Below are 26,551 nucleotides of genomic sequence, written 5' to 3' on the forward strand. Positions count from 1 at the left end.
GCCGTTGTGACGCGCGTTCGCGCCGTTGCTTCAGAGCCGGGACAGAGGCGCTCGGGTGCGGGAATTGGGTAACGAAAGCCGGATTTATAAGATTTCAGGTTAGGTGTCCTGTCACATTAACGTTTTATCGCTTTCTGTAATCACGCAGAGCTTGAAGATGTCACAGGACGGCGACGATGAGTGGGAGCTGAGCAAGGAGAACGTGCAGCCGCTGCGGCAGGGCCGGGTCATGACCACGCTGCAGGAGGCCCTGGCTCAGCAGGACGCCTCCAGACGCACTGCTGCTCAGATCAGAAAACAGTAAGCCCTACTTTGGCTTTTCCACCTTATTTCCCTGCATTCTCAGTAGCTTTTCTATGCCTTGTCTACCTGTACTAACCTCCCTGGTGCTTGAGAAATGAACTGAATTTATAGCCTTCGTTACATTGAGGGTGTTGCTGTGGGTGCTGCACTGCATAGGTGACTGTTTTTAGGATAGCAATGGGTGGTTTAAACATCAGACTTTAGAGAGGTTCTTTTGTGCTTTTAAATGTGATCAATATGAAGAATACTTAATACTCATAAGAAGGAGTCTTTGTTTGTTTCTTCCTTTGTGCAATAATCAATTGAAGCAGTGGGCCCCCAGCACAAGGAAGGTGTGTGCTTTATAGAATGAGTCCAGCAGAGGCCACAAAGATGCTCAGAGTGCTGGAGCACCTCTCCTATGAATCATAGAATTATAGAATGGCCTGGGCTGAGAAGGGCCACAATGATCATGTAGTTTCAACCCCCCGCTATGTGCAGGGTCACCAACCAGCAGACCAGGCTGCCCAGAGCCACATCCAAACTGGGCTTGAATGCCTCCAGGGAAGGGGCATCCACAATCTCCTTGGAAAACCTGTTCCAGTGCGTCACCACACTTTCAGTGAAAACTTCCTCCTAATATCTAAGCTTCCCCTCTCTCAGTTTAAAACCGCAGGCTGAGGGAGTTAGGCTTGTTCAGGCTGGAGAAGGCTGTGAGGAGTCTTGGTTGTGGCCTTCCAGTGCTTGTAGGGAGCTTATAAATGGAAGGGTGGGCAGTTTTTCACCAGGGTAGATGATGATAGGACAATGGGGAATGGTTTTAAACTAAGAGAGAAGATTTAGGTAGATGTTGGGGGAAATTTCACACTGAGAGTGCGGTGAGGTGCTGGCACAGGCTTGCCCAGAGAGGCTGTGGATGCCCTGTCCCTGGAAAGGCTAAGTTGGATGGGGCCCTGGGCACCTGATCTGATTTAGTGATTGGCAAACCTGGTGGCAATAGGGGGGTTAAAACTTCATGATCTTTAAGGTCCCTTCCAACTGAAGCCATTCTATGATTTCTCAGGAGATAAATGTTTCCTACTACTGTGACAGCATATAGCGATCTGTGCCCTCCATAGCTTGCAGAGACTCTTAAGTGGGCGAAGTCACTTTGGGTTTGGTTACAGTTCTTATGCATTATGCATTCTGTAGTTATATACGATTATATCACTTAAAGGGGGTATCTTGTAACCTATTCAGTTATATTTGTAGTCTCATCTTCTAATACATGTTCCCTGAGGAATCCAAGTTGATTCTGAGGAGACTGCATAGATGTGTGTGTACTGTGCCAGAATTTGACTGAGCACAACAATTTGGGTGACTCTGTCTAAATATTGTAAGTTGAAATGTATGGTATTTTAGTTTTTTTATTACAGACTGATAAAATGATGTGAATGAGAGGAATGATCATTGTTTACAGAATAGAAAGCATTAATAGTTACACACACCTGTCGTATAGTTAATATGTATATTTTTTCCCTAGGGAATTTGAATCAGAAATCAGATTTTATTCCGGAGATGATCCACTGGATGTCTGGGATAGGTAAGCTTCCTTCTGTTTTCAAAGAAATAATGGAATGATTAGAGCTATGCTACTGAAATGTTAGACACCCTTATAAAAGCTTAGGAAAATATTATTGTAATTTAATAATAAACTCGTTAAAAGAGAAAATTGTTTTAAAATATGTTATAACCTGCAGTTATCTGTTTCAATACTATTCCTAAGCTTTACTTTAGCTCTCGTTGTGTACTGTAACAGAAGCCACGCGTCCTACTCCAAACAGAATTCCTATGAATATGTTCCATCCCTAGGTACATCAAGTGGACCGAGCAAACCTTCCCCCAGGGTGGAAAGGAGTGCAATCTCTCTGCAGTATTGGAAAGGGCAGTGAAAGCTCTCAACAAGCAGCAGAGATACTACCAAGATCCCCGCTATCTAAGTCTCTGGCTCAAATTTGTGAGTGTTTTGAGAAAATCTCGAGTGTTGATTTTTTTCTTATTTGTCATTTACATAACTATTTTCTTTAACCTTCCAAGTAAAAGTGCAACTAGTGCAATATTAGGAGTTGTCTCTGCAAACTTAATGCTTATTCTGGAATTCTATTTCAAACTTTCAGTAGTATCTTCAGATGTTTCTCAAGGTCATTCTGTTTGTATGGTGATATACTCTGTAAAATTTTTTGTTTTGTTTTGCAAACAAGCTGGTTTGAGTGAGTGAAGCTTGATTCTGTACATATTCTGGGATTTAAAGATATCTTTTAGGTGTTGTACCTGTCCTGCCAGTCATTTTAACTTGTAACTGTATTGTATCCACATCTAAGTCTTAAGAAAAACCTGTGTGCTCTGCTCTTGCACTGTTTCTTCATTGATATATTTTTAATTGCTGTTCTTGCCTTCTTAAAGGGACTTGTCTCCCTTCTTCACCTAGTTCCTAGACTGCTAATATATGTATATTGTACTTCTAGTAAAGTAACTATTCTCAGGAATGCCAAAATGACATATTTCTATCACTGAAATAGAGGAAAAAAACACTTAAATTCAATACTTGGAATATGTAAGCTAAAATTAAGGGGTAAGTAATACTGACATTCACAGGTATTGTCAGAGGTGTTCCTCATTTGTGTTCTCCTGGTGACTTGCTTTCTTTCTGTGCACTGTGACATGATACAATAGCATGTCTTGACTTAACAACTGCTGCTGCAAGTCTTGTATTGAAATAAAAGCAATATTGCAGAAGTGTCAAAAAGCAGACATTGACACCCTTTGAAATACTTGGGTTATTTCAGGGAAATTGCTGTAATGAGCCCTTGGATCTGTACAGTTATCTGCATAGTCAGGAAATTGGTACAACATTGGCACAACTTTATATTACATGGGCAGAAGAACTTGAGGCTCGAGGAAGTTTTAAGAAAGCAGATATAATCTTCCAGGAAGGCCTTAATCGCAGGGCAGAGCCTTTGGATAAACTCCAGTCTCATCACAGGTGAGCTTCCAGCTGAAGAGAAGAGCTTGAAGTAGTTTTGCATGTCTTAGTGGATACCTGTACAGTGAAATTTTTATTGATTTCTCTGATACTCTCAGGCAGTTTCAGACTCGTGTTTCTCGGCAAACACTTCTGGGGCTTGAGGAAGCTGTTGATGAAGAAGATATGGGTCTTCTGGGAACTGAAGAACCTCAGAGAAGCACGCTGGCAGATCTAAAAGGCAGGGGGAAGAAAAAAGTGAGAGCTCCAATTAGTCGTGTAGGAGACGCACTTAAAGGTATGTTCAGTTGCTGAAGCAATGTATTGTTGGAAAACTTACACCATTTTGTTGAAGAATTTGCACCAAGTGTGATAGGTTAAAGGCTAATTTGCATGAATCTTTCCACTTACAGCCACAAACCAAAACAGAAGTTTCCAGACTCCTCAGCAGCTTTCAAATAATTTGGGCTTTGCTGTGTTTGATGAAAATTCCGCTTCGGCTTCTGGACCTGAGATTCCTGTACTTACTCCACAGCATTGGACAGAACCTCCAGCTCCAAGGGCCAAGGAGAATGAAATCAGCGCGGGACCTTGGAACTCTGGGAGGGTAAGGAGATGCAAAATGGGCTGGCAAAAAGAGGAAGATGTATGTAAGCCAATGTCTTTATCCAATCCCTGAGACAAAGATTGGGTTCTTTCACACTTCACTGGGATTTATTACAGGCAGCTGTAGAACTTTCTAATTTCTTCCTGAAGACTCTCTGGCCCCTGCAATCAAGCTTAACAAGCTGATCTTGCTAGAACAGGTTTTGAAAACTGAAGTTTTCCTAAGTCAAATTACTGGAAAAATTGGCAGAGTAGGCCTGCCAAATTTTTTGAAGGACAGGAAAGCGCTATAAGAAAAAGGGAAAAGCTGAGCATAAGTTCCTTCTGTACGAAAAGGAGCAAGAATTAAATTGACATCATACAATACAACCCAAATACAAACCGAAGAAAGAACTCATTGCCTAGCTTCTAAAAGTAATACATGTACAGCACTCTGCAAGTCTGTTTTGGAGTGCTAGTGATGAAAATGGAAGATTGAACATCAAAGGAATTAAATTGTAGCAATTGAATATTTATCCAGACAGTACAGAGATTTGTCAGGAGATGAAAAAAGGGATGACAGAAGGAACGTTTGTTCCAATGGTTTAAACTGATGCATAACAAGACATAAAAAGGTGCTGTGACAAGTGTTTATTCTTCTTGAGAAATTGTCCACAGTGCTATCTGAAAGAAGTTAATCCTATGAAATCAAATTCTGTTTCATAGGTCCGTAGATAACTTCCAGCGTGCTCCTGATATCTGTAGATTAGACAGGAAGAATGGAAGTTATCAGATGATAAAATATGTGCGTAAGGCTTATCAGCACAGAAGTGCTTAAGAATGAAGCTTAGGAACAAAAATTAGAAAAAGAAGCAAAAGGGATGAAATCCATGGCAACTCCAGGAAGAATTGCTGTCAGATAAAACAATTTTATTAAGTAAATTGAGAAGTTTATGGTAAATCATGGGTTTAATTTAGCTGAGAAAAATGAGGAAGAAGACTTATTAATGTAAAATTTATTTTATCATTTGTCTTGTTTCAGGCTGCTTTATGTTTATTCTGATCCCCCGAATGCTTCTAGAGTCTTTAGAGTTTTCTCTGTTCTCACTTGCATAGTTTAACTGAGCTGGAACTAGCTGAGTAGACAGTGTTGTCAGGGCATGCAGGGAGGCAAGAAGGAAGGCTAAGACTCATCTGAAATTAAATCTGGTGAGGGAGGTCAAGGACAAGAAGAAAGGCTTCTTTAAGTATATCAGTAGCAAAAGGAAGACCAGGGGAAATGTGGGTCTGCTGCTGAATGAGGTGGGTGCCCTGGTAATGGAGTACACTGAAAAGGTGGAGTTACTGAACACCTTTGCTGCAGTCTCTACTGCTAATAACTAACCTTGGGAATCCCAGACCCTTGGGATAAGAATATGGGGAAAGGAAGACTTCCCCTTGGTCAAGGAGGTCAGAGATTGTCTTGGCAAACTCAGTGCTCGCAAATCCATGGACCCTGAATGCAGAAATGATTGTCAAGCATCTGTCATCTTTGAAAGGTCATGGAGAATGGGAGAGGTACCTGAAGACTGACTGAGGGGCGGTCAGTGTCCACTTCATCCTTCAAAAATTGCAAGGAGGAGGATTCTGGCAGCTACTGACCAGTCAGCCTCACCTCCATCCCTGGGAAGTTAATGGAGCAACTTGTTCTGGTTGTCATCTCCAAGCAATTGGAAGAGAAAATGGTTATCAGGAACACTCGACATGGAATCCGTCAAGGGGAAATCATGTTTGACTGGTCTGGTAGCCTTCTATGATGTCATGACCAGCTGGGTTGATGAGGGGAGAGCAGCAGATATTAATAAGTACATTGACTTTGGCAAGGCTTTTGATATAATATTCTCGTAGGTAAGCTTAAGTAGCGTGGGACAAAAGAGTGGGAGGAGAGGTAGATTGAGAACTGGCAAACTTGTATAGCTCAGAGGTTGTGACAGGCAGTGCAGAGTCAAGCAGTAGACTTGTAACTGTAGTCGGGCTGCTTAGACTGGAGAAGTCTCAAATGGATCTTATCAATGGTTATAAATATCTAAAGGACAGGAATTAAGTGGAATCTGCCCAGTGGCAGATCAAGGGGCAATGAGCACAAAGTGGAACGTAGGAAGTTCTGTACAAACGTGAGGAAACCTTTTTACTTTGGGTGTGATAGACCACCTCTGGAGATACTCAAAACCCGCCTGGATCCTTTCCTGTGTAATGTACTGGAGGAAACTTCCTTACAAAGGACGTTGGTCTGGAGGATCTCCAGGGGGCTCTTCTACCCCTATGATTTAGTGATTGTTTAAATCCTCATCAATGAAATGTTGTTCGTTTTGTCTTGTATTACAATGAAAGAATAATCTTTGGTGACTGCTTTGAGGTATTAAAAGCTGCACAGGGGAAAGAGGTTTCTAACAGAGTCAGAATGGATAAGTAAACTGCTGTGTGGGAAAGAGAAGCCAATTTGAAATATCCCTACATTGTAACACTTTCTGTCTGAGGACCTAGGAATATTTCAGGTAGGCATATGTATGTGAGTAGAATGTTACGGGACTCAATGCCATCTGTATTCTCTTTAAATAATAGGCTCTAATAGTAGTTAAGGGATTTCTGTGGTGTAGGAATGGCCTCAGAAGAAAACTGAGAAATCTGGAGGTTCTTAGTGGGCAGCAGAAGGGAGAGAATGTTATGATTGAGACAGCTTTGGTTGAAAAATGAAGTTGATGGCACTTCTGGAAAACAAGCAAGGAGCAAACGAATGTTTTCTTCAACCGGCACTCGTGGAATTACAGAGCCTAGCTCCTTATAAGGATGTGCAGGAGTGGTGTGTCTTGGTTTGTTTTTTTTTTTTTTTTTTTTTTTTATGCAAGTACCCAACTGGCTGATCTGTAACTGTTCACGTATTAGAAGAGTGGTTATGTTGTAAATGTGCATCTTGGAGAAGGTTAAACAGTTTGTAAGCTGACAAATGAGTCAAATACTGGGAAAAACGGGGATTCCATCGTTAAGAGAAAGCAAAGTCTGAAATTGAATCTTTAGGCTGCTAACACCTACTTCTCCTTTCTCAGCGTCCTCGCAGCAGCTCAAATTCTCGTGTAGAAGTGCCCTGTCCAGTGCCCAATTTCACCCCATACGTGGAAGAGTCAGCTCAGCTGCAAGTCATGTGAGTGTTCAGTTTGAAATGAGAATTGCTATCAAAGCTGCTTTGTGCTATTCTGATTCTTTGCCAAATAATCCAGCTTCTAACTCTAAGGGAATTAAGGTTTCAACCTAGAAGCCCTTAATGTTTCAGCTTGATGGCAAAGGCTTCAGTGAAGGGTGCATCAGGACATGAGAAATATTTGACTGTTCATTATGTAGGAGCCAATATACATTTATACATGCTAAAGAGTTTGTTAGTTTAATTCAGTGCACTGCCAGAATATCACAGTTACCTGTCTCAGGATGCTCTTCTCAGTGAAAGCAGCTTCAAATTGACACAGGCTTATTATTGCCACTTTCCGCTGTTCAGGGGACTCTATACTCCGGCTATGTGGAGTTTTATTCTGAAACCAGCTATCAAAGTTTCCATGACAACATCGTTGCTTAGGTTGTGGAGGAGTATGCTGTTTTGCCTGAAATTACCTTCTTGCTCGCACAGTGTTCACTGAAATGCTGGTCAGTCCCACGAGATGGTGTTGCTATGTTTTGTTTCAGAATAGGAAAATGCTTTATTTTGCAAAGCTGCTTACCTTTCTTTTGCTGCCTAATGATGGCCATAAAAGCATATTTTGTTCTCTAGAGAGAGACAAGTAGAAAAGAATGTTTGATGTTATGTACTGCTTCCTTGGTTTTGAAGTACATAAAATCTAAGAATGTCAAAAGGTGTCTAACAGCATAGATCTTTCCTGTGGTTTATTGCGTGTGGGCTGCAGAGTAGCTTTGACCAAGGGCATACCGTAACTTAAGGGCATACCATAATTTAAGAAAGCTTAAACAGAATATTTTCCAACCAATAAGACTATTTTGGTGGCATTGCTGGCTTCCAGGACAGAGAATTAGATTTCTTGACATACTGGTCTCTCTTAGGTAAATACTAATTTACAGAAGGTAGCATATATATATATGCTGATATAAAAAAGTATTTTATATCTATATTTTGTATATACAAATATATATGTGTATATACAAAATATAGATATAAAATATTTTTTTCTTTTTTTTTTTTTTTAAAGGAAGTATTTCCTGACATGTTTTTTAGATCAGTTGCTCTTATCACCATTTACTGAAGAACAGATAATTGCAGGAGACATCTGGATTATTATCTGCAAGTTTGTACAAATTGGTTCCTCACCCGAAAACTAGTGGGTAGCACTTCCTGAAAGAACTGACAGTATAAGGAAGTGAATATTATTGGTCCCTTTCACTGCACAAACTCTAATTTTTGTAACAAGGAAATTTTTTTTCCCTGTCATTTGGTATGCAGAATATTCTCATTTAGAATTTGCCGCTTATTTTTTCCTTAAGTATTTTATTTTAATCTAAAATGCTAAGCTCAATCAAACTCAAGACCTTTCAAGTCCTGCTGTTTCTTTGAGAGTGTGTGTGTGTGTGTGTGTGTGTGTATATATATATATAATATATATTTTTTTTTAATCAGGTAAACTGTTTAGCAGGGTGATTAGGGACTTGTATATGTGGTCACATGAATTGATGGAGCTAAAGTAAAAGCATCAATCCAGAATGCACAGTGATTCAGAGTAACGTGAGAATTTCATTTGCTCTTGAGTGGGCCTTAACAACACTTCTTTTTTCCTTTCTCACACCACTCTGACTTATGTTCCTTTTTATGTGCTATCATTCCACTTTTCTCATTTGTCTTTCAAAAGAATGTCTTTAGATTTGTGCAGTTAGATTCTGAAACCAGCTATTTTCTCCCCTGTCCTGTCTCTGCTGTGTTTCAGTGAAGCATGTATAAACCAAGCAATAATTGCTCGTTTTGTTTTGTTTCTCTTCAGGACTCCCTGCAAGATTGAGCCCAGCGTAAACCATGTTTTAAGTGCTCGCAAGCCTGAGAAGGAAGAGGATCCTCTACAGCGTGTGCAGAATCACCATCAGGATAACCAGGAGAAGAAAGAGGTAGTGATGTATTGTAAAGACAAAGGTTATGCTGGAGTGGAAGAATTCTCTTTTGAAGAGATTCGAGCTGAAGTCTACAGAAAGAAAGCAAAACAGAAAGCTGAAGGTATGCTTCAAAGTGGAATGACTTCATCTTTCTGAGATGAAATCATAAAATTGTACTTATTTCTTGTCACTGTATAACAGTATCTATTATTGCAGCTGTTTTTTTTTCTTCTGGAATAATTATTTAACTAGTCTGAAGTATACTGAAGGTAACGTAACTAACATATAACCCAGGAACTGGGAAAAGCAGACTGGAGGTTTAGCTTCTTTTTAAAGGATTCAGGCCTTAGCCTGAACGTGAAACGTATGTTGTGCCTTACAAGCTTTTCTTCCTTAGAGGAGATACAGACCATAACACAGAAAAAGGAAGAAATACAAAAGAAAATTGAGGAACTGGAGAAGAAATTAAAGGAGAAAGAAAACCACAAACAGCAACAATTACGTGAGCAGGTATTGTCCTCCTTATTTAGCTGCATTTCTACAAACAGCTGCTATTTCAAAATACCAGAGGAGCAGTATTTTTTTCTTGGTTAGTATGTTTTCCTGTTTGTGAAAGGATATTTCAATCTGTTGTACGCATACACTCAGTGTCATCCAGCAATCTAACATTCAGATAAATGTTTCTGAATGTGCTTTCAGAATAGGGCTGTAAATCAAAGACTTCAGGTCTTGTAGTCTACCTAGACAGTGCTTTTTAAGCAGAGCGGGTTGAGATGAGGACAACTAGATAGATAAACAAGGAATGCAGTCACTGCTTCCCTTTGGCAGGAAGATGTCTAGCTGTTTCTGGGAAAACAAAGTTTCATCATGTCTAACAGTTACTTGGGAAGTCAGATCTGCAACTGTAACCATCTCTCCCTCCCCCATTCACACTTTATACTTCTTCTGCCAGCTTTTCTTGTTGAGTACAACATCAAATAGAAATGAATGTTGCTTTCAGTTTGTATCAGCTGTTCCAGCTGTGTCCTCTCCCAGCTTGCTTTGCCCCTGGCAGGACAGCATGAGAAACAGACCTTGATGCTGTGTAAGCATTGTTCAGCAAGAGCTAAAACTAGTATGTTATCAACTCAATGAAATCAAACAAAAAAATCCACTACCCACACCAAGCTGTTATTCTGTTGGCAGCAGTTCTTGAAAACCATTTTTTTTCAAGTTGCAAATAGCAAGTAAAAGTTTATTACTTTAAAAGTTTTCCTTAACTTACTTATGTCCATTGGGCTAATAAGATATCTCCTCTCACAGTCTCTCTCCCTCTCCCCAATACAGTTCTCACTTCTAATACCTTTGGAATAAATGTTTTTAAATGATGAAATGCAGAATATTCTGTATTTGATTTAAGCTGTGGAAGTGCTTGTTAACAATTGCAGCATAACTAAAATCTCCTGTTTTTTTTAAAAAAAAAAAAAAAAAAAAAATAATGGGGTTGCAAGGAGTAAAGTCTATTCATCCACTAAGCAGTGGATGCTTTCTTATGCTAGCAAATTAAGTGCAAATAAAAGCATCCAAAAATAATTATTAATCTGTCAGTGCTCTAATAACCCATCTGGGATTATTATAGCATTCTTGGAATATTGTTGCATGGTTTATCATTACATCATTGTAGAATCAAAAATATAGTTTTGTTTCTACAGCCAACAGAGGTAACAAAGCCTTCAGCGCCTTTGGGACTACAAGAACGTACTTTATCCAGTGTGACAGAACTTGGGATGAAACAGCCTCACTTGCAAAGGTAACGTAGAGGGTTTTCTTTGCCAGCAGTGAGCATTTCTGGGTACAACTCACTGTAAGTAATGTAGAACACTGTTTCCCCAGAAAGAGTGGAGGTATCCTTAGGTGTCTGCCTGTAACCGGAATCTGAACTGAAGTTATGTGAAGATAGGTTGTTTGTCTGAGAATAAACTTGATTTTTTACAAGTAGCATAGGTCATCTTTGATTTCTTTTTGTGAAGTTTTCTTGTGTTTTGTGAGTGGTAAAATACAAAAATAAATTTATATCTTGTTCACAGTGAATGCTGCCTCTCAGAAGATATTCAGCCACATAAACTGTCTCGTTCTGAGGGTAAGGATTTAAATGTACTGAGAATGAGAAGACTGCGTTGAAGAGAAAGGGTTCTTTGATGTGAATAGCAAAACTGTAGCAAGCAAAAAGCAATAGCCTTTTTGAGTTAGAATGAAAATAAGAATGTGCTAGAGGCTAGTGCCTTTAAGCGAATCTCAACGATAGACCCAGCACTTAAGGGCTTGAGAACTTTCATTATTTCAGAGGACTTTAAAGCATGAGAGCATTTTTCTCTTTTAATAGCTGAAGAACTTTCTTCTTACTTGCGTGTGCAGTCTTATCTTCAGGATTTTAAAACTCATGTTAAAATTGATACTATCTTTAGTTATTTCCTCTGTGGGTTTCATAGTGGGAAACAATTAGAAATTGCATTTGATTTTGTTGGGAAGGATGAGTGCTGAAAAATTTACTTTTGACTGGAATTGACTCCTGTTGCTATTGACAGAAGTCAAGTCTCTTGATTCGTGCCCAGATTTGGAAGGAGGAAGTGTATTTTCTGACTCTGAGGATGAACAGGAAGATCAGAGAGATAAAGCCAACCTTGGAAAAAAAGGTAAAAATTAAGCATATTCTAGGAAAAAAAAAAAAACAAAAAAAAAAACAAGCTGGCTGGAATGGTGGTAAAAGGGGAGTTCTTCAACATGACAAATCCAAACCTTTTATTAAAGTTTATTTAAATATCAGCTTCATAAGCTCTTGCTGGGACTAGTATTTTTAAGATTGTCTTAAACCTTTTGAGTTGCATTTTGTAGAATCATAGAATGGCCAGGGTTGGAAGGGACCTCAAGGATCACGAAGCTCCAACCCCCTGCCACATGCAGGGCCACCAACCTCTGCATTTAATACCAGACCAGGCTGCCAGGGCCCCATCCAGCCTGGCCTTGAATGCCTCCAGGGATGGAGCATCCACTACCTCTCTGGGCAGCTGTTCCAGCACCTCACCACTTTCTCTGTGAAGAACTTCCTCCTGACATCCAACCTAAATCTTCCTCCTTCAGCTTAAAACTGTTTCCCCTTGTCCTGCTATTATCTACCCTTTCAAGAGTTGGCTCCCCTCCTGTTAGTACTGGATACTGGGTATTTGATACACAGTTGTGGAAAAAGGTGTTGATATAAGAAAAGCTCTTGTTTTTTTCCTTGTAGATGCAGTGTTCCTCCCCCCGCCAGATCCTGCTATGTTTTTCTCTATATTTGATGAATCATCTACTTCAGCAAACCAAAATATAAGGTAGAATTATTCATGACCTAGATTTTAGAGGGAGGGAGGGAGGTAAAACAGAAGTATCAAACTACTTTCTCTAACACCTGACTTACAGGCTCTTACTTATATGGTTGTGGGCTTTTTTATTTGTATTTTTTTTCTGTTTGTGCTACTTGTGATGCCTGTAATGAAAGGACATTGTCCTGCTGTTCCTCTTAGGTTTGGAACTATTCAGAATGTTTTGTAAACTTTCTTTATTCTGGAGAGCATATATTATGGTTTATTGTAGTTATGGAGTAGAAAGTTGTAGGTTGAAATATTCAATAGATAAAACTCTTGACAAGAGTCTGTAGTATTCCAACCTTGAACAAATATTTAATGCCGTATAACTCTTAGTCATTCTACAGATCGTGCCCAGAAAACTGCTCGGCGCCCTCTTGCTGTTCGCAAACCTTCAGATTCTATCACTGCGAAAGAAAACATACCACCAGAAGCCTGTGTAAGGAAACAGCTGACACTGTGGTAGATCTCCTGTCTAGGAGAAATAGGAATAGGACATTCTACTGCTGAACTGAGTGAAACTGGCTGGACTAACCTGAGATAAGCAAGGATCCTAAGTCACTGCCTAGCATGGCGATTGAATTGGGTGATGTTCATAGAAGTGTAGAATCATTTTAAAATTGCACTGGAAAATTCATGTTTATATTAGGCCTTAAGGTGGCTGTTACGATAATGGTAAGGAATCCTCCTAAATTTTAAGCAACAGATTAATGGCCAGGACTCTTCACTCCAAAATTTTAAGAAGTTGTATGTTTGAGTACAACTTCTAAACACTGTCTCCAACTCATCCATTTTCTTGCTACTCATCCACACAAACATCTCAGATTCTGTCACTTGGAGAGCTGCATATTTGACTCTTCTAAACCTCTGTACTTGTTTCTTAAGCTGTTGTGATTCCCCTTCTTTGTATGCGTGTTTGGCAGATTTGTAAAGCTTTCAGAGGCAGAAGTTGCTGTCTTGCTAAGGATTTAACTACTGCATGCTGCAATGTATCTTTAGACTGGTTCTGGAAATCTCACTTTAAACAGTGAGAGGATTTTATTTTGAACTGAGAAGGATTTTACAGACAGTTGCAATATGAAATACAAGTAGAGTTTAAGTAGTTCATGGTAAGCTTCGTGTTAAATTTGGTTCTAGAGTCAGTCTGGATGTCTGCTTACTTTAGTTTTCACGTATGCCTTTCCATGGCCAACATTTTAGTCAGCACTTAAATAATACGCTTGTAGTTGAACTGAGAGGCACTTCTGGGGTGTTAGAGCAAGCAGCCTTTAAAAGTATGTGGCATCTCTGCAATGCTTTATAATGTAATTCTGATGGGCTTTCTAGTTGGGGGGGGGGGAACACATGCAAGTAGATTACAGTTAGGTTTCAATAACTCGATTGGAATAAATGATGTAAATGGAGTGTGCAAAGACTGAGTGTCAGAGTCAAGCTGGAAGGTGATGGGGTGGAAGACAGGAAAGAAAAATGCTTTTCATATTGATGAGGTGAGGGATAACTGTGGGACTGGAATAACTAGAAGAGTCAGCAGGAGGGGGTTGAAGACAGTAAAGAAATAACACGGTATATGGGAGGTACTTGACTAGTTTAAAACCCCAGTGAATAAATTCTATTCTTATACTTGTAGATAAGCTTAAAAAAGAGCAGATGTGACTTAATATGACAGATTTAATATTTGCTTGTATGACATGCCATGGGTTCCTTTTTTCTTGGAAGGAAGTTACGTTTGAAGCACATCTTGGCAGAACTTCTGAATTTCCCAATGGAGAGAGAGGAGAAGTGGAAGACAGCTTCTCAGTTTTAAATTAGAAATGTATGTATAATTTGACACAAAAGCTACAGGCTTTTCAATCTTCTTCTACCTGTTTCAGGATGAGCAGCATGGAATTGAACCTTTGACTGAAGATGCAATTGTGACAGGCTCCTACAAGCACAAAAGCCTTTGTGCCAACCCAGAAGACACGTGTGACTTTGTTAGGGCTGCCCATCTGGCCTCAACTCCCTTTCATGGGGTGGTAGCTCAGAGGGTCCCAGCTCCTGCTTATTCACAGAGTGTTCTAAAGGAAGACTGTCCAGAACCCAAGAGTGCACCTCTGGATGAGAAAACACCAGTTTGTGAGGCAACTTACAGCGAAGCTCTCTGTGTAAATAAACTGAGGTAATTAATAGCACTGCACTGTAAGCTGTTTTTCCTGTGTCTTGTCGGTTGTGATTTTACTACTGTTTTTGAAGAAATTATTTTCTTTTACAGTGAATGCTGTTTCCCTAGGTCATGGTCCATTTTGCTCTGAGCAATTTTGAGCAGTAATAGGAAACTTGTTTAGCTTTCCAGCATTGCTGTTGAGGGACTTGACTCTATGCTTTTTCTACCAGTTAATTTGTGAAGAATTTCTTAAATATATTCTGTCTTTGTAACCAGAGATGAAAAGATGACTAATTGTTTTTTTTTTTTTTGTACTTGTTGGTTTCATTAGTCATTTTAATATATAGAAATGGATCGGGTGAGCATATCTGAGATTTTCTCTACAGAGAAAGAAAGAAGGAAAGAAAAAATTGCTAAATAACCTGCTGTTTCTTACCCCTGTAAAGAAGAGAGCACCTGTTGTATGGTATCCTCTTAGTTCACAACTGAATTTGATGTGCTAGTTGTTAGTGTGTAAACATGTTTACCAAGCTGAAGGTGTTTGTTTACTTGGCAAGTTTCCTGGAAGCCATGCTGATTATAATTAGGAGGGAAGAGCAAGAATGATTCTTCGTTAGCTAAGGGAGGAATAAAGATTCAGTGCATCTTCTATTGTACTAGTCGTATTTAATGGAAGAGTCATTTGTAGACAGAGATTCTGAACATAAGCTGGTGGAAGCAGACTTGAGGTTTCAACATAGCTGTCCATTTTCCAATAAGGCTAGGAACAGACTTCTTTTCTACAAGAAGTCTGGGAACACACAATATACTTTCAGTAGGCTGCAGTGATTTAAACCCTGCGTTTTTTGAAAGTCTGAGTAGTTGATGTCTTTGTTTACAGCCCAATCATGGAAGCAAGTCTGGAGGATACTCGTTTGTCGGGTTCTTCTGTCTCTTCAGGATCTTCTCTTTCCTCTGTTACACAAATATCCACAATTAAATACCTGCACATCCCTGAGAAACTGGAACTTGCTCAGAGCTTGCCTGCTGAACTAATTGCTGATTCTGGAGGTACCAGAAAATTTTGGCTACAAGAAAATGTGAAACTGAGAGCTTTGTTTCTTGTTACAGATCTTTGTTAAAGCTTAGAATAGGAATGGTCAGAGCCTTCAAAACCTAGCCAGTATAATTAAGCTTGTATTATTTTCAGAGCGTTTAATCTGCTTTGTCTTTTGATTTCGATTTATGACATTTTAATTAAAACCATGTGTTTGAAAGTTCTTAGTGTATCTACTTTTGGTAACAATGTTATTGTGTGGATATAGACCAGGTGATCCAACAAGTCTGTTGTACTGCTCATATTCCATAATGAAGTTTGCTCAGAACCTGGAATCAGAGTAAAAAATAAGCATGCTCAACATAGGGTCATGGTTGAAACCTGTTAACTGCACTGTGACTATTACTAGTTTATAGTGTTTGAGAAAGGAAGTTGGCAGAAACCTTTAGTGCTCTTGTGTTTTGCTCTGCCTGATGTTGAAGGCCAACACTTCTCAGGCTTTGTATAGATGGATTCATCTATTGAATGACATCTTCTGTTCTGCCATGCAGGAAAAACAAGCTCAGAACTGCACATAGTTTTCTTGAAGGTTTTCTGAGAAGTGTAAACCATTAAATTCTTGTTGCAGAGAGCACCAGATTTGGTGTCCAACTTTTTCCTAAATAAAAACCCTACTGTATTCAAAGAAGTTAATTACAATCAAACCCTTCATTTAAAAATCACAAACTGATTGTCTGCTCTAGATACAGATTTTAGAAAAGGACTGTTAGTTCGGAAAATAATGGATTTGGATTGTACTGGAGCTGCACAGATGAACCTCATCTAATTCATAGCTTTCTTTCTCACAAAAGGAATGTTTTACAGTACGTTAATGGTAGTGTTGCTGAAACCTCATGATGAGGTACTGTGTAAGGCAGTTTCAGAGATAAGTGTTATGTTCATTCTGTAGAATAATGAAACTATTGGGAACAGATTACTATACTTGCAAATGGAAAGCCAATATCCAGGTAGATTTTTTTCTCAACAGAAGCTTTTCAGAGTCTCAATACTCCTATTGGGCTGATCTGTTTTTACTGTCTTTCTAGGTGATGGTACAACTCAGTTGTTGTGGAATGCTGAACAGCGTAAAAAGCTTCTAGATCCCATGCCAGAGTCACTGACTGCTTCTCCACGTTTTCATTTGGAGACTGGATCTCTGCCTCTCATTGAGTTTGAGAAAGACATTGAGCTAGGTAGGTATCCCAGACACTGGGGAGTGCAAGGGACCTCACTTATCTTGTAATTGGTTTGAAATGCACTTTTTATTCAACCACAGTTTTATGTGGCGAAGATGGGGAACAGAATGAACATATCCATAGTATGTTATATACGGAATGAACGTGTACATATTTGGACATATACTTGCTGTGATGGCTCACGAATGTGAAATTTCATAACAGGAAATGAGACGTACTGTATCAAACGGGAATATTGGACCAATGAAGAATACAAAATGCTTTTTGCTATTCCAGTGAACTTTCTTCAATTAGATGCGAAGGGATTTGCCATAAAGGTAAGATAACGCTTTTGTGCATGAAGTGTGAAATGTTAAATTCATATCATGAGATATATGATATACATTAACTTCATCGTGATTTCAGGAATGCCACACGTAAGATTTGCCATACCTCGTGGCCTCTTACTGATACAGATTGAAGGTTACTGACTGTGGAAAAAAATTGTTCCTTGATAGAGCGGTGTTTATAAAAGGGAAAGAAGGATATGAACAACTTTTGCTTTAATCCTAAAACAAATGTTCTTATGTATCCTCTTGTAGGTGTATTCTCAGGCTGTTCCTTGGGATTTTTATATCATGCTTCAACTACAGGAGCGTTTGAATGCTGACTTTGACCAAAGCTTCAGTGAAAACTGTAGCTGTTTCTTGTACCAAGACGGCTGTGCTATTCTGCACAGGAATATAAATCGCTTCACACTTGGGGTCAGTACAAATAAAGTACAGCTGTAGGAGGCCATGAGCACTTCCATAGGTACCATCAGTGAATTTCAGGCACTGCTGACTGAGTAAACGCATTTCTGCAATCTAGATCTTCTATTTTGTTTTACCTACATATAAATTAAGATTGTCTATTCTAGCTTTAGTTAGAGCTGTTTTCTGATTTGTAGATCATGTGCTGCTTTGGGAAAAAAGCAGTTCTTCACTATTTTTTATTCGTAAGTGATAAACAATCTGAGCCAAGAACTGTGTAACTTTTGCATTTAACACTATTTATGGTTTAGCTTGGCATCTTTTAATGAGTTCCAGTCTGCTTTTGAAAGGTCACAGCACTTTAGTGCCTTGTTCAAGGATTTACGTTTTAAATAAAGTCTAGAAAACTCTCTTTGGATTGTTGCATATAAATTAAATAGGTTATAAATAAAACAGTAATTTCAGCCTTCAGTTCAATTTCCTCCTCCTGAGCTTTTGTCCTCTTCTGAGTAATAGTGTCTTCTGCGAGCTCATGGTTACTTTCTGTCTATACTTTTCATGGGCAAAATCTGGTTTTACTGAATTTAGGGTAGGACCATTATCTCTGTACAGATGAGTGGGATGAGAGGGGGTGGAAAGGTGAGCTATAAATATTTGTTAATCTGAGGTAGAATGGCATATAAATGCATGTTTATTCCCTGTTTTCAGGATGTTATTTTTGGCTGCAAGTCCATTAAAGACGAAGTTATTCTACTAGTTGTTTATAATCTTCTGGGTGTGGTAGAGAAGCTCCACAAGGCAGAGATTGTCCATGGAGATCTGAGGCCAGAAATATTCTTTCTGGGAGACAGGTTAGGTTATGTGTATGAATTGAATCAACCTTTCTTTCACTGTCTGCCTCCTTCCAAGAAATGGTGTAGAATGATGCTGTAAAATGTATATGATACTAAGTAAAATGTTTTTGCCAGTGTTCCCAAATTTCTGCTTTACAAACATAGCAGACGGCTAACTGAATGTTGTAAATAACTTGGTCCTGCATAAAACAAGAAATTAGAAGACAGAGAGCAGGTGTTCTGTTTATATTAGTGGCTTGGCAATATACTGCCCTCTACACAAGTACTTTCCCTCCCACCCTTTCAGTTTGTGCTCACTGGTGTGTAGACGAGGAAAGGTTTAATGAAGTATTATAATATTTAAGTCTTTCTCATGTAAAAGGATTTTGAATTCCTGAAGGAGAGGGAAAAGTGCTAGAAACAAGCTTACTTTCCTGTTCCGCTAACTATGTTTCAGAGAACTGTGGTGAATATAAAAGCTGCAACATCTGTAACCCATTAGTATTTCTTATTGCTTACTCTGGAGATACTGGTATCAGCTTCAGGCTGCCAGCTGCTTTCCCTTTCACATGCTGTTTGTTCAGAAGTAGTTCTTAAGCTAACCATGAGAGGGAAGTATTGGCATAGATAAAGCTCACATATACTACACATGGGTTTTTTTTGTTTGTTTGTTTTTAAGTTGTATTTCTTCCTGCTTGATTTGTTTTCTTTCTCAGGATCTGCGATCCATTTGCTAATAATGAGATGACAAGAGCTCTGAAGATAGTGGATTTCTCTCACAGTCTGGATTTAAGACTGCAGTCTCACGTAAGCTTACTCAGCAGCTTTCCAATATCTCAGACCCCTCATGGACAGCAGCTTCTGGCGAAAAGCTGCCTTCCTTATCAGGTAAATACATCTGGCAGGGTATCTTAGTGTCTGTGTTTCCTTTTCAAAATCTTTGCTTAAGTTGTATTTAAAAGAACTTATGGGAAACTCAAATACTGAATAAAGAGAATTCATCATCTGATTTGTTTTTGGCGTTAACTGAAGGGACTTAGCAGCACCATTCTGGAGTTGCTGAGTGTCTGTGACTGCTCTATCTATTTAAGAGTGTAGAGTTAGACCAGAATTCTACTTTTGAAGAAGTTGTACTGCTTAACTCCTGAAGATTCTAATGCAAAGACCAATCCATAATTAAATGTGTAAAAGCACAGTATTAGAAATCTGTAGTGGACTGCAGGAATCAAATGAAATTGAACTTTGTTGTTACTTGCAGGCAGACTTGGTTGGCGTTGCAGATATAGCCCATTTGATGCTGTTTGGTGAGCATATCCAGGTCTATCAGGAGAACTCCATTTGGAAGATCAGCCAAAATGTATCCAAGTAAGTCTGTTTTCAGAGGAGGCTGCTGTGAAGGAATGTACTTCCTTCAATTTCCTTCATTTTCTTTACAGTTGTAAAAAGCTTAGAACACAGATTTTAGATAAGTGCTGTGAGGGTTTAATTTTTGAAACTCACACAGTGCGTGAATCTGGAGTAGCTTTAGTGCTATGCAGGTGGCAGTTTTAAGCTGAATAAGGGCTGTACAGGCCAGTTACAATGCTGATCATTTGTTTTGCTTGCCTTTCAGACCTGACTGTCTTAGTCTCTCTTCTGACTCGACAGGCCAAGCTTTGGAAGTGTGTGGGTAGTGAGGAAAAAAAATTACATGGGCATTTTGCTTTAGAAATGGTGATTTGGATTTTCTGCATTCTTCATTCTAGGCTCTATTGAAGGGCTAAAACACTAAGCCACTGCTTTTCTTTCTACAACAGCTGCAGAAGCAATATTAATCTTATACGTGTACAGGAAGGAAAACCAATTAAGGCAACCACTTTTTGGGAAGTGATGGTTTTTGTCCTCAGTTATTAATTAATACTGCTCCCTTTTAGATGCATGTTTTGGCTACAAAACTGTCTTCATACACCCTTTATTTATTCTTACACAAAATGCTTATTTATTTCACTAGTCATATCCTGTAGAATTTCTCGGCCTTAGCATTTCCTTAGGATTTTCCAGAGCTCTGCTCATAACAGAAATTTCCTGAGAACAGTCTGCATTCAGGATCGTGGTATATTAGCTGTAGTCAGTTTAGATGTCCTTCTGTAACCATTTCTTCAAGAAAACCTGCTGCAGATTTGGGATTTGTCCAGTTCCCTAGCAACCTGCATTACTTACGCTTCTTAGTTTGTTGTAGTCAACCATTAGGGGGAAAAAAAAAATCTAATTTTATGCTTTGTGCAGGGATATAAAAGCTCTCCCCTCTTTACTCTACATTTGTTTTTTTACACACAGTGATACCAATAGTTATAAAGCTATAGCAAGCTTCTGCTGAATATTGACCATACATTCCGTGTTGTACCCTGTAGGTAGGGATATTGTATGCACTAGGCACAAAATCACCAAGGGTAATTCATCTCTGTGGTTATGAATATCAGTGATTTATAGGTTGGCAGTAAACCTGCATTTTATAATGCTTTAGTTTCAGAAATACTGAGGGGAAAAAACACAGCAGCTAAACTCTTGATGGAAACTGGCTTTTGTTCTCTACTGTCTTTGAGTAAATCTGACGCCCTGAGAAATACAATTCCCATACATTCATTTCTCTCAGGACGCAATTTTTTTTTTTTCTTTTTATGTGATGGTTTGTTGGGATGGTAGGATACAATTCTGGTAAGTGTTGTTTTTTATATCTCATATTCTTTCTTGGATTTTTTTTCGTTCTACAAGAGATGAAATTGAGCTACAGCAGGTGAAGCCAAACAAGGCCTGAGCTAAGAAAGGGTGTTAGGGACCTCATCTGGGTGTGGATATTGAGGGAAAAATAGCAGTAACTCTAGTAACTGGACTGGGATGATGTGAGTAGTGGGTGTAGAAATAAATAGTGTGGAAGGGTTGGCCTGACCATTATGGGGAGTTTAGAAAGGAGGGGTCAGCTGAAAGGAATTTGGGTCAAAGCTGTAGACTTGAATTGAAAGAAAAGAGGTTTTGGGTGGAGGTGGGGTACGAAGATGCTTGAGTAGAAAGGGCACTGAGAGCTGTGAGGGGTTAGAGGAATTTTAAGGAAGGAGAAGGCAAAGCTTGGGCATATGTTTTTAACACTGAACCCAGCTTGTAGTGGTTCATCTTTTACTTAAATATATTAGTTTATGAATTCTTTTTTTGAAGTTGTCAGTAGAAATAAAGGATTTAAACCTTTCCGTTCTGGTGGTGGTTTGTTTTTGTTTTTTTTTTTTTTTTTTACATTGCTACTAAAATGGAAGAAAGGATGAATGATTTCTTGCAATTCTTGATACTGAAAACCTTAAGCACTTATCAGTTCAGTCCAGCAGGCTTTTATGTATCAACAGCATCAATGGGGCAGTTCATTATGCAGGAATAAGCAATCTGCACAGAATCTTTTTTGTTTGGCAGATTCTACATTCACGCTTAGATCTTCTGGTGTGTCTGGTTCTTATTAACAGCTGATGACTTTTCCTCCACTCAATTTAAAGCTTTCAGTAAGTTCTCAAGTAATCTTTGGCAAGTTAGTTTACTGCTGCAGGGTGTCTTCATCAACCAGAACTGCCTGTGCAGTGAAAGGGCTTCACTCTGAGAGGAGTTAGTTGATGGATATTCATTAATGCTGTGTTTTATCCTTGCAAGTCAAGAATTGTAAAACAAGGTGCAAAAATGGCCTTGGAGGGCTAATGGCGCTCAAAGCAGGACCCCTTCCCCTTTAGAAGCTGACAGAATGAATACCAATTGCTTAATTTGAGGTATTAAATATTTCTGGGAAGGTAGAATGTAAATTTTGATCAAGTTCTTTTCGTTCTTGAGTATTAATGTAAGGCTGACTTCATCTCTTTTTTAGGGAAGTGGAGTTTTAACATGTTACTGTTATTAGAGGATGAGTACAGAGACATTTTGGTTCCAACAGTGTTGGTTTTTTTTTTTCTTTTTTTCTTTTTCTTTCTTTTCAGTTTTTCTATTTTCACCACGTTATTTTAGGGAGCTTCATCTGTGCAGGCTGATAAAAGTTATCATGAAGAAGCTGTTTGAAGCTCTGGACTATTTTTATCACTCAGTTCCTTAGACATCCCTACCAACACATAACATCTTCTGCTCTATGTCTTACTTGCTGGGAAGGAAATGGCCTCCTGTCTTTCGGGTTCTGTATGACTGCATTATCTTAAAAAATGTAAGAGTTATCAGTGTAATAGAGAATCTGGCTTGAACTGAGACTGTGGCTGCTGTTCTGAGTCACTTGCACAGAGCAGAGGCTGATAATTTCTTCAGAAGCCACTGTAACTCCTGGCTTAAAGTCACGAGCTGCGCAGTCTGTGGTCTTCAGTGCGACACTGAAAGACAAAACAATAGCTCTCATACTAGTTCTCTTTGCATTTTATGAGTCACTTTGCCTTTTTATTCAAGCTGTAAGTCCATATCTGTGAAACAGAGGGTTTATTAATTGCCTTTGAAATACTTCTGTAGGAGAACTCTGGAAGAAAGAAAGAGGGGTGAAATAAGGGAGTTAAATCTGACTCTAAGCCACACATCAGGTATGCTAGGACAAGTAACTGTAAAAAAGTTTTAGAGCTGTGAAACTATGCAGAAGCCTACTGGGGAAAGAGAAAGGAACCCAAACAAACTGAACTATATTGTTAGTTTTCATATTATTTCCGTGTGAGTGAAAATATTGTTTTAGACCTGTTCTTCCCAGGGCGTTTAATGCTGAATTTAAATGGAAGTATTGACTAATGAGTCATGTGTGCGTACTCGTTTCACTGAAAGTTTCTTGGTTTATTTTAGGACTGTTGGCTGTGATTTCTGGGGTAAATTTTTCCGGCAAATTCTGAATGCAGATGGTAAGTCCACAGTGCTGCTGCTGAGAGGATTGAGAGAGGAAATAAGTGACATGTTTGACAGCTGCTTCCAAGAACATCTTTGTGAATCCTTAGCAGCGCTGGGAGATGCGTTGTGCCTCGAGAAGTTCTGATTTCACAGAGGAGTAATCTGTTCTGTATTATAGAGGGGAAGTTGTTGTTAACATCTTTATTTTTTTCAACTGTAAGCATGAGCAGTGATTGTAGCCATTTCTACAGTACTTCACACAGGAGTCACCAAAGAAAATCACATCAGTGCCTAGATATCCTGAAACTGTTACGTGACCTAGCCTGTGCCCACGCAGTTTGCCAGGAAAAATAGATTGTCCTAACTGCCCCCCTACTCCTTTGTTATAGTTCCTTAAAAATGTTTTAGTGCCTTGTTCATGCTGCGTTCCCAGAAGTTCTCAGTCCTACATTTAGATTGTCTGTAGTACTGTTTTTTATCATTGTTTCCTTAATAAAGTTGTATCTTGATTGCAACTCTGTCTCTTAAGCGTTCCTGTCAGATTGTTCAAAAGGTTTGATCTACTGTCCACTTTGGCCTTGCTGGGAATTGTCTTCAACTACTAGGTGTGAAAGCATCTCACTTAGTGGCAGCTTTCATAACCATGCGGAATTTCCTGGACACTTGAACACAACTTGAACGTTTCTACTTGAAATATGCTCTCATGGATGATCATCACAGGAAAATAATGAAGACATAAGTGAAAAGGTGCATAGTTACATTTTTCATTCTCAAAGCATGTTTTATCTATTCTCACAAGGGGCTAGAGTTACTGACTAGATTGGAAATCTTTCAGAAATCTTGCAGACTATTTGCTATACATGCTGATGATATTGCAGGTATTTGTGGAAGCTTTTGGACATGCATGTTTGTGTTACCCTTTTATATGCTGCATTACTGAAACCAGTACTAAGGCCTGTAATAATTCAAGACTGAACAGAATATACAGGATCCAAGGTGAAGGTGCAGTGTAGCTTATGTGCAGTGGAACTTCTCAGATGCGTGGTTTACTTCTCATACTTTCTCCCACATATGTACAAGTAGAATGCTATACCAATAGTAATTCTTCTAGTAACAAACAAGCTAGCTTGAGATGCTTGCTTTGTTTTGTTAAATTCTCTGACCATGATTCTGTTTGATTACCACCTGCTTGACTGTTATCTCTAAATTCTATTCTGAAACTTCTGTTCTGAAGTTCTTACAAACCACTTTCTGCTTTCCTGTTCATCCTGCCTGTGTCCATCACTAATGCTTGTGCTTTGACGTGTTCTTGCTCTTCCAGGTCCCTCATGTTTTCTTTATAGCTCTTTTCATTATGGTTATATCCTCATTTAATTCAGGAATAAGACTAAATGCAAGGATAGACAAGCTAATGTAAACCACTTATGAAGAATGTTTTGTCCATTGGTGCCTCAAATAATGGTTCCTGTAATACAGGTTGACCATCCATGGAGCAAGTAGATCAAATAATGACCTTTTTTCAGCTGGAGGCTGGGACAAAGATCACTGCTAAAATAAATGGAAGCTATGTGTTGAACTAACTGTTGTCAGCTGGAGATGAATTTACATGTTTTTCATTCAGTTTTTATTTTGCTTATCTTCAAACTTAACTTAACTTTAGACAAAATCTTGGGGATCTTGCACATTGCCCTTTCATTTTTAAGATTTTCAGTTTAGATCCTGCAACACTGCTAGGAAGGTTAAGTAGTTTAGGAAGAGAATGCTCGTAACAGTGCCTGGTCATCCCAAGTCAAGGCCTGTCTCCAGTCAGCAAATCACACAAGTCATTAACCTTATTCAGACAAGCTTTTGAGAATAGTCTGAATGCACAGTTGAGAGTTCTCAGCAGAAGTTCAGTAAGAGAAATTTGCTCCTTATATCTTCAAGATATGTAAGTGAATCTATTTGCCTTTATTTTTCACAAAGGGTGGAACAGGCTGCCCAAGGAGGCTGTGGATGCCCCATCCCTGCAGGCATTCAAGGCCAGGCTGGATGTGGCTCTGGGCAGCCTGCTCTGCTGGTTGGTGACCCTGCACACAGCAAGGGTTGGAACTGGATGAGCGCTGTGGTCCTTTGCAACCCAGGGCATCCTATGGTTCTATGATTCTAATTAATACTATGAAACTGAAATGACAGTTATTGCTGTTTTCTTGGCTGTTTTTTTTTTTCTCTCTGAGCAAGAAATGTGCTAATCCTTTTCCCTTGAGTAAGACTCTGCTGGAACAGTAACATGAGCATGTCTTACTACTGTTCATGTATATCATACACAACATAAGCACCTCAGTGAATCGTAATTAGAGAATTATTAAACCTGTTTTTTAGCAATATACTTTCATAATAGTATTAAAGACTTGCCATAACAACAACAAAAAAAAAAATGCACAGACATCTCTTCTGCATCATTTTCCCTGTTCTACTCAACTGAAATCCTGCAGCTGTTCCATGTAGGTTAGTCTCTGCCTAGCCTATGAGCTGGTTGCACCAATATGTTAGAGGTTTCCCTAGGCAGCCTTGTTTTCCATACGGTCTTTTATTGTTTAAGCAGTTGAGTACAATGGTGACCTATGGTATTCTTTCACTTGTTTTCTTTAGTGTGCTCTTGTTCATATAATAAGTAGTATATTAGAATTTGCAGCTGTTCTAAATTCTCTTACTGTAGTTGTCACAAATGACCTAACTGGGGCTTGTATACCTGGACATCGGGTGTAATTTCACCCTACACCTCTACTGGTTTTGGCAGTTCTTGTCATCTTGATGTCTGTTAAAGCTGCCTCTTTTCCTTTATGGATGTTAGGACAGTTTTAATCTCAAAGGATCTTAAGGGCAAGGCCAATCTCTTCTAGCTCATGACTGTCTTATAACTTTCCTGGCATGTGAGGTGTCTGAGCATATCTGTGTTTTACACAATTATTCAAAACAAGATGCTTAAGGCAAACTTGCCTAAGATTGGGGGGGTTGCCTGGAGGGGTGGTGGAAACCAGCCCAAGCAATCTGTCCCCAAAACACATGCCATTGCTTCAGACCTGGTCTTTTCATGTTAAATAGGCTTGACTGTGCTCAGTTATCAGAAAGTTTTACCACTGGCATCGAGATAAAAAGCAGTTGAGCTGCTGGATGCTACGTGGGGGAAACACCATACTCTGGAAATCTGACACAACCATTCTAATTTTGTTCCCTTTGTTAGTTATCTTCTATAACTGAAAATATCTAACTCCAAGATAAAAATACAGGTTGCATCACTCAAGTGAATGGCTCTATAAGTTTTCAGAAGAATAAGATAGAGGTTTGGTGAGTATAATATTGTGTGGTGGTTA

At 39.1% G+C, this 26,551-nt stretch overlaps 1 protein-coding gene across 2 annotated transcripts; it reads left to right on the forward strand.

Moving 5' to 3' along the window:
• BUB1B (BUB1 mitotic checkpoint serine/threonine kinase B) lies at positions 1-23,713 on the forward strand. 2 transcript variants are annotated; one of them, XM_042882064.1, is made up of 24 exons: positions 1-55; positions 149-300; positions 1,805-1,864; positions 2,134-2,278; positions 3,108-3,304; positions 3,403-3,581; positions 3,697-3,890; positions 6,952-7,046; positions 8,881-9,107; positions 9,384-9,496; positions 10,678-10,775; positions 11,053-11,105; positions 11,551-11,658; positions 12,249-12,333; positions 12,703-12,805; positions 14,238-14,524; positions 15,390-15,559; positions 16,631-16,777; positions 16,985-17,097; positions 17,362-17,523; positions 18,220-18,362; positions 19,061-19,232; positions 19,603-19,709; positions 23,157-23,713. In XM_042882064.1, the coding sequence occupies exons 2-24, from the start codon at positions 158-160 to the stop codon at positions 23,341-23,343; spliced, it is 3,288 nt and encodes a 1,095-aa protein (XP_042737998.1). In that variant the 5' UTR covers positions 1-55; positions 149-157; the 3' UTR covers positions 23,344-23,713. The 2 variants fall into 2 exon arrangements, with proteins under 2 accessions (XP_042737998.1, XP_042737999.1); XM_042882065.1 differs by having other exon boundaries at positions 15-68.
• Positions 23,714-26,551: the final 2,838 nt, after the last annotated feature.

Source organism: Lagopus leucura, unplaced genomic scaffold (genome assembly GCF_019238085.1).
Source record: "Lagopus leucura isolate 7727_CA_CO unplaced genomic scaffold, USGS_WTPT01 Super-Scaffold_100033, whole genome shotgun sequence".
Lineage (NCBI taxonomy): Eukaryota > Metazoa > Chordata > Aves > Galliformes > Phasianidae > Lagopus > Lagopus leucura.

What these genes read in the sequence shown, in the direction of transcription:
- BUB1B (XM_042882064.1), top strand. Translation starts at nt 158, where the DNA reads ATGTCACAGGACGGCGACGATGAGTGGGAGCTGAGCAAGGAGAACGTG. An exon ending in ACATACCACCAGAAGCCTGT is followed by an intron (nt 12,806 to 14,237) that starts GTAAGGAAACAG and finishes TACCTGTTTCAG; the next exon opens with GATGAGCAGCATGGAATTGA. An exon ending in ACTAATTGCTGATTCTGGAG is followed by an intron (nt 15,560 to 16,630) that starts GTACCAGAAAAT and finishes CTGTCTTTCTAG; the next exon opens with GTGATGGTACAACTCAGTTG.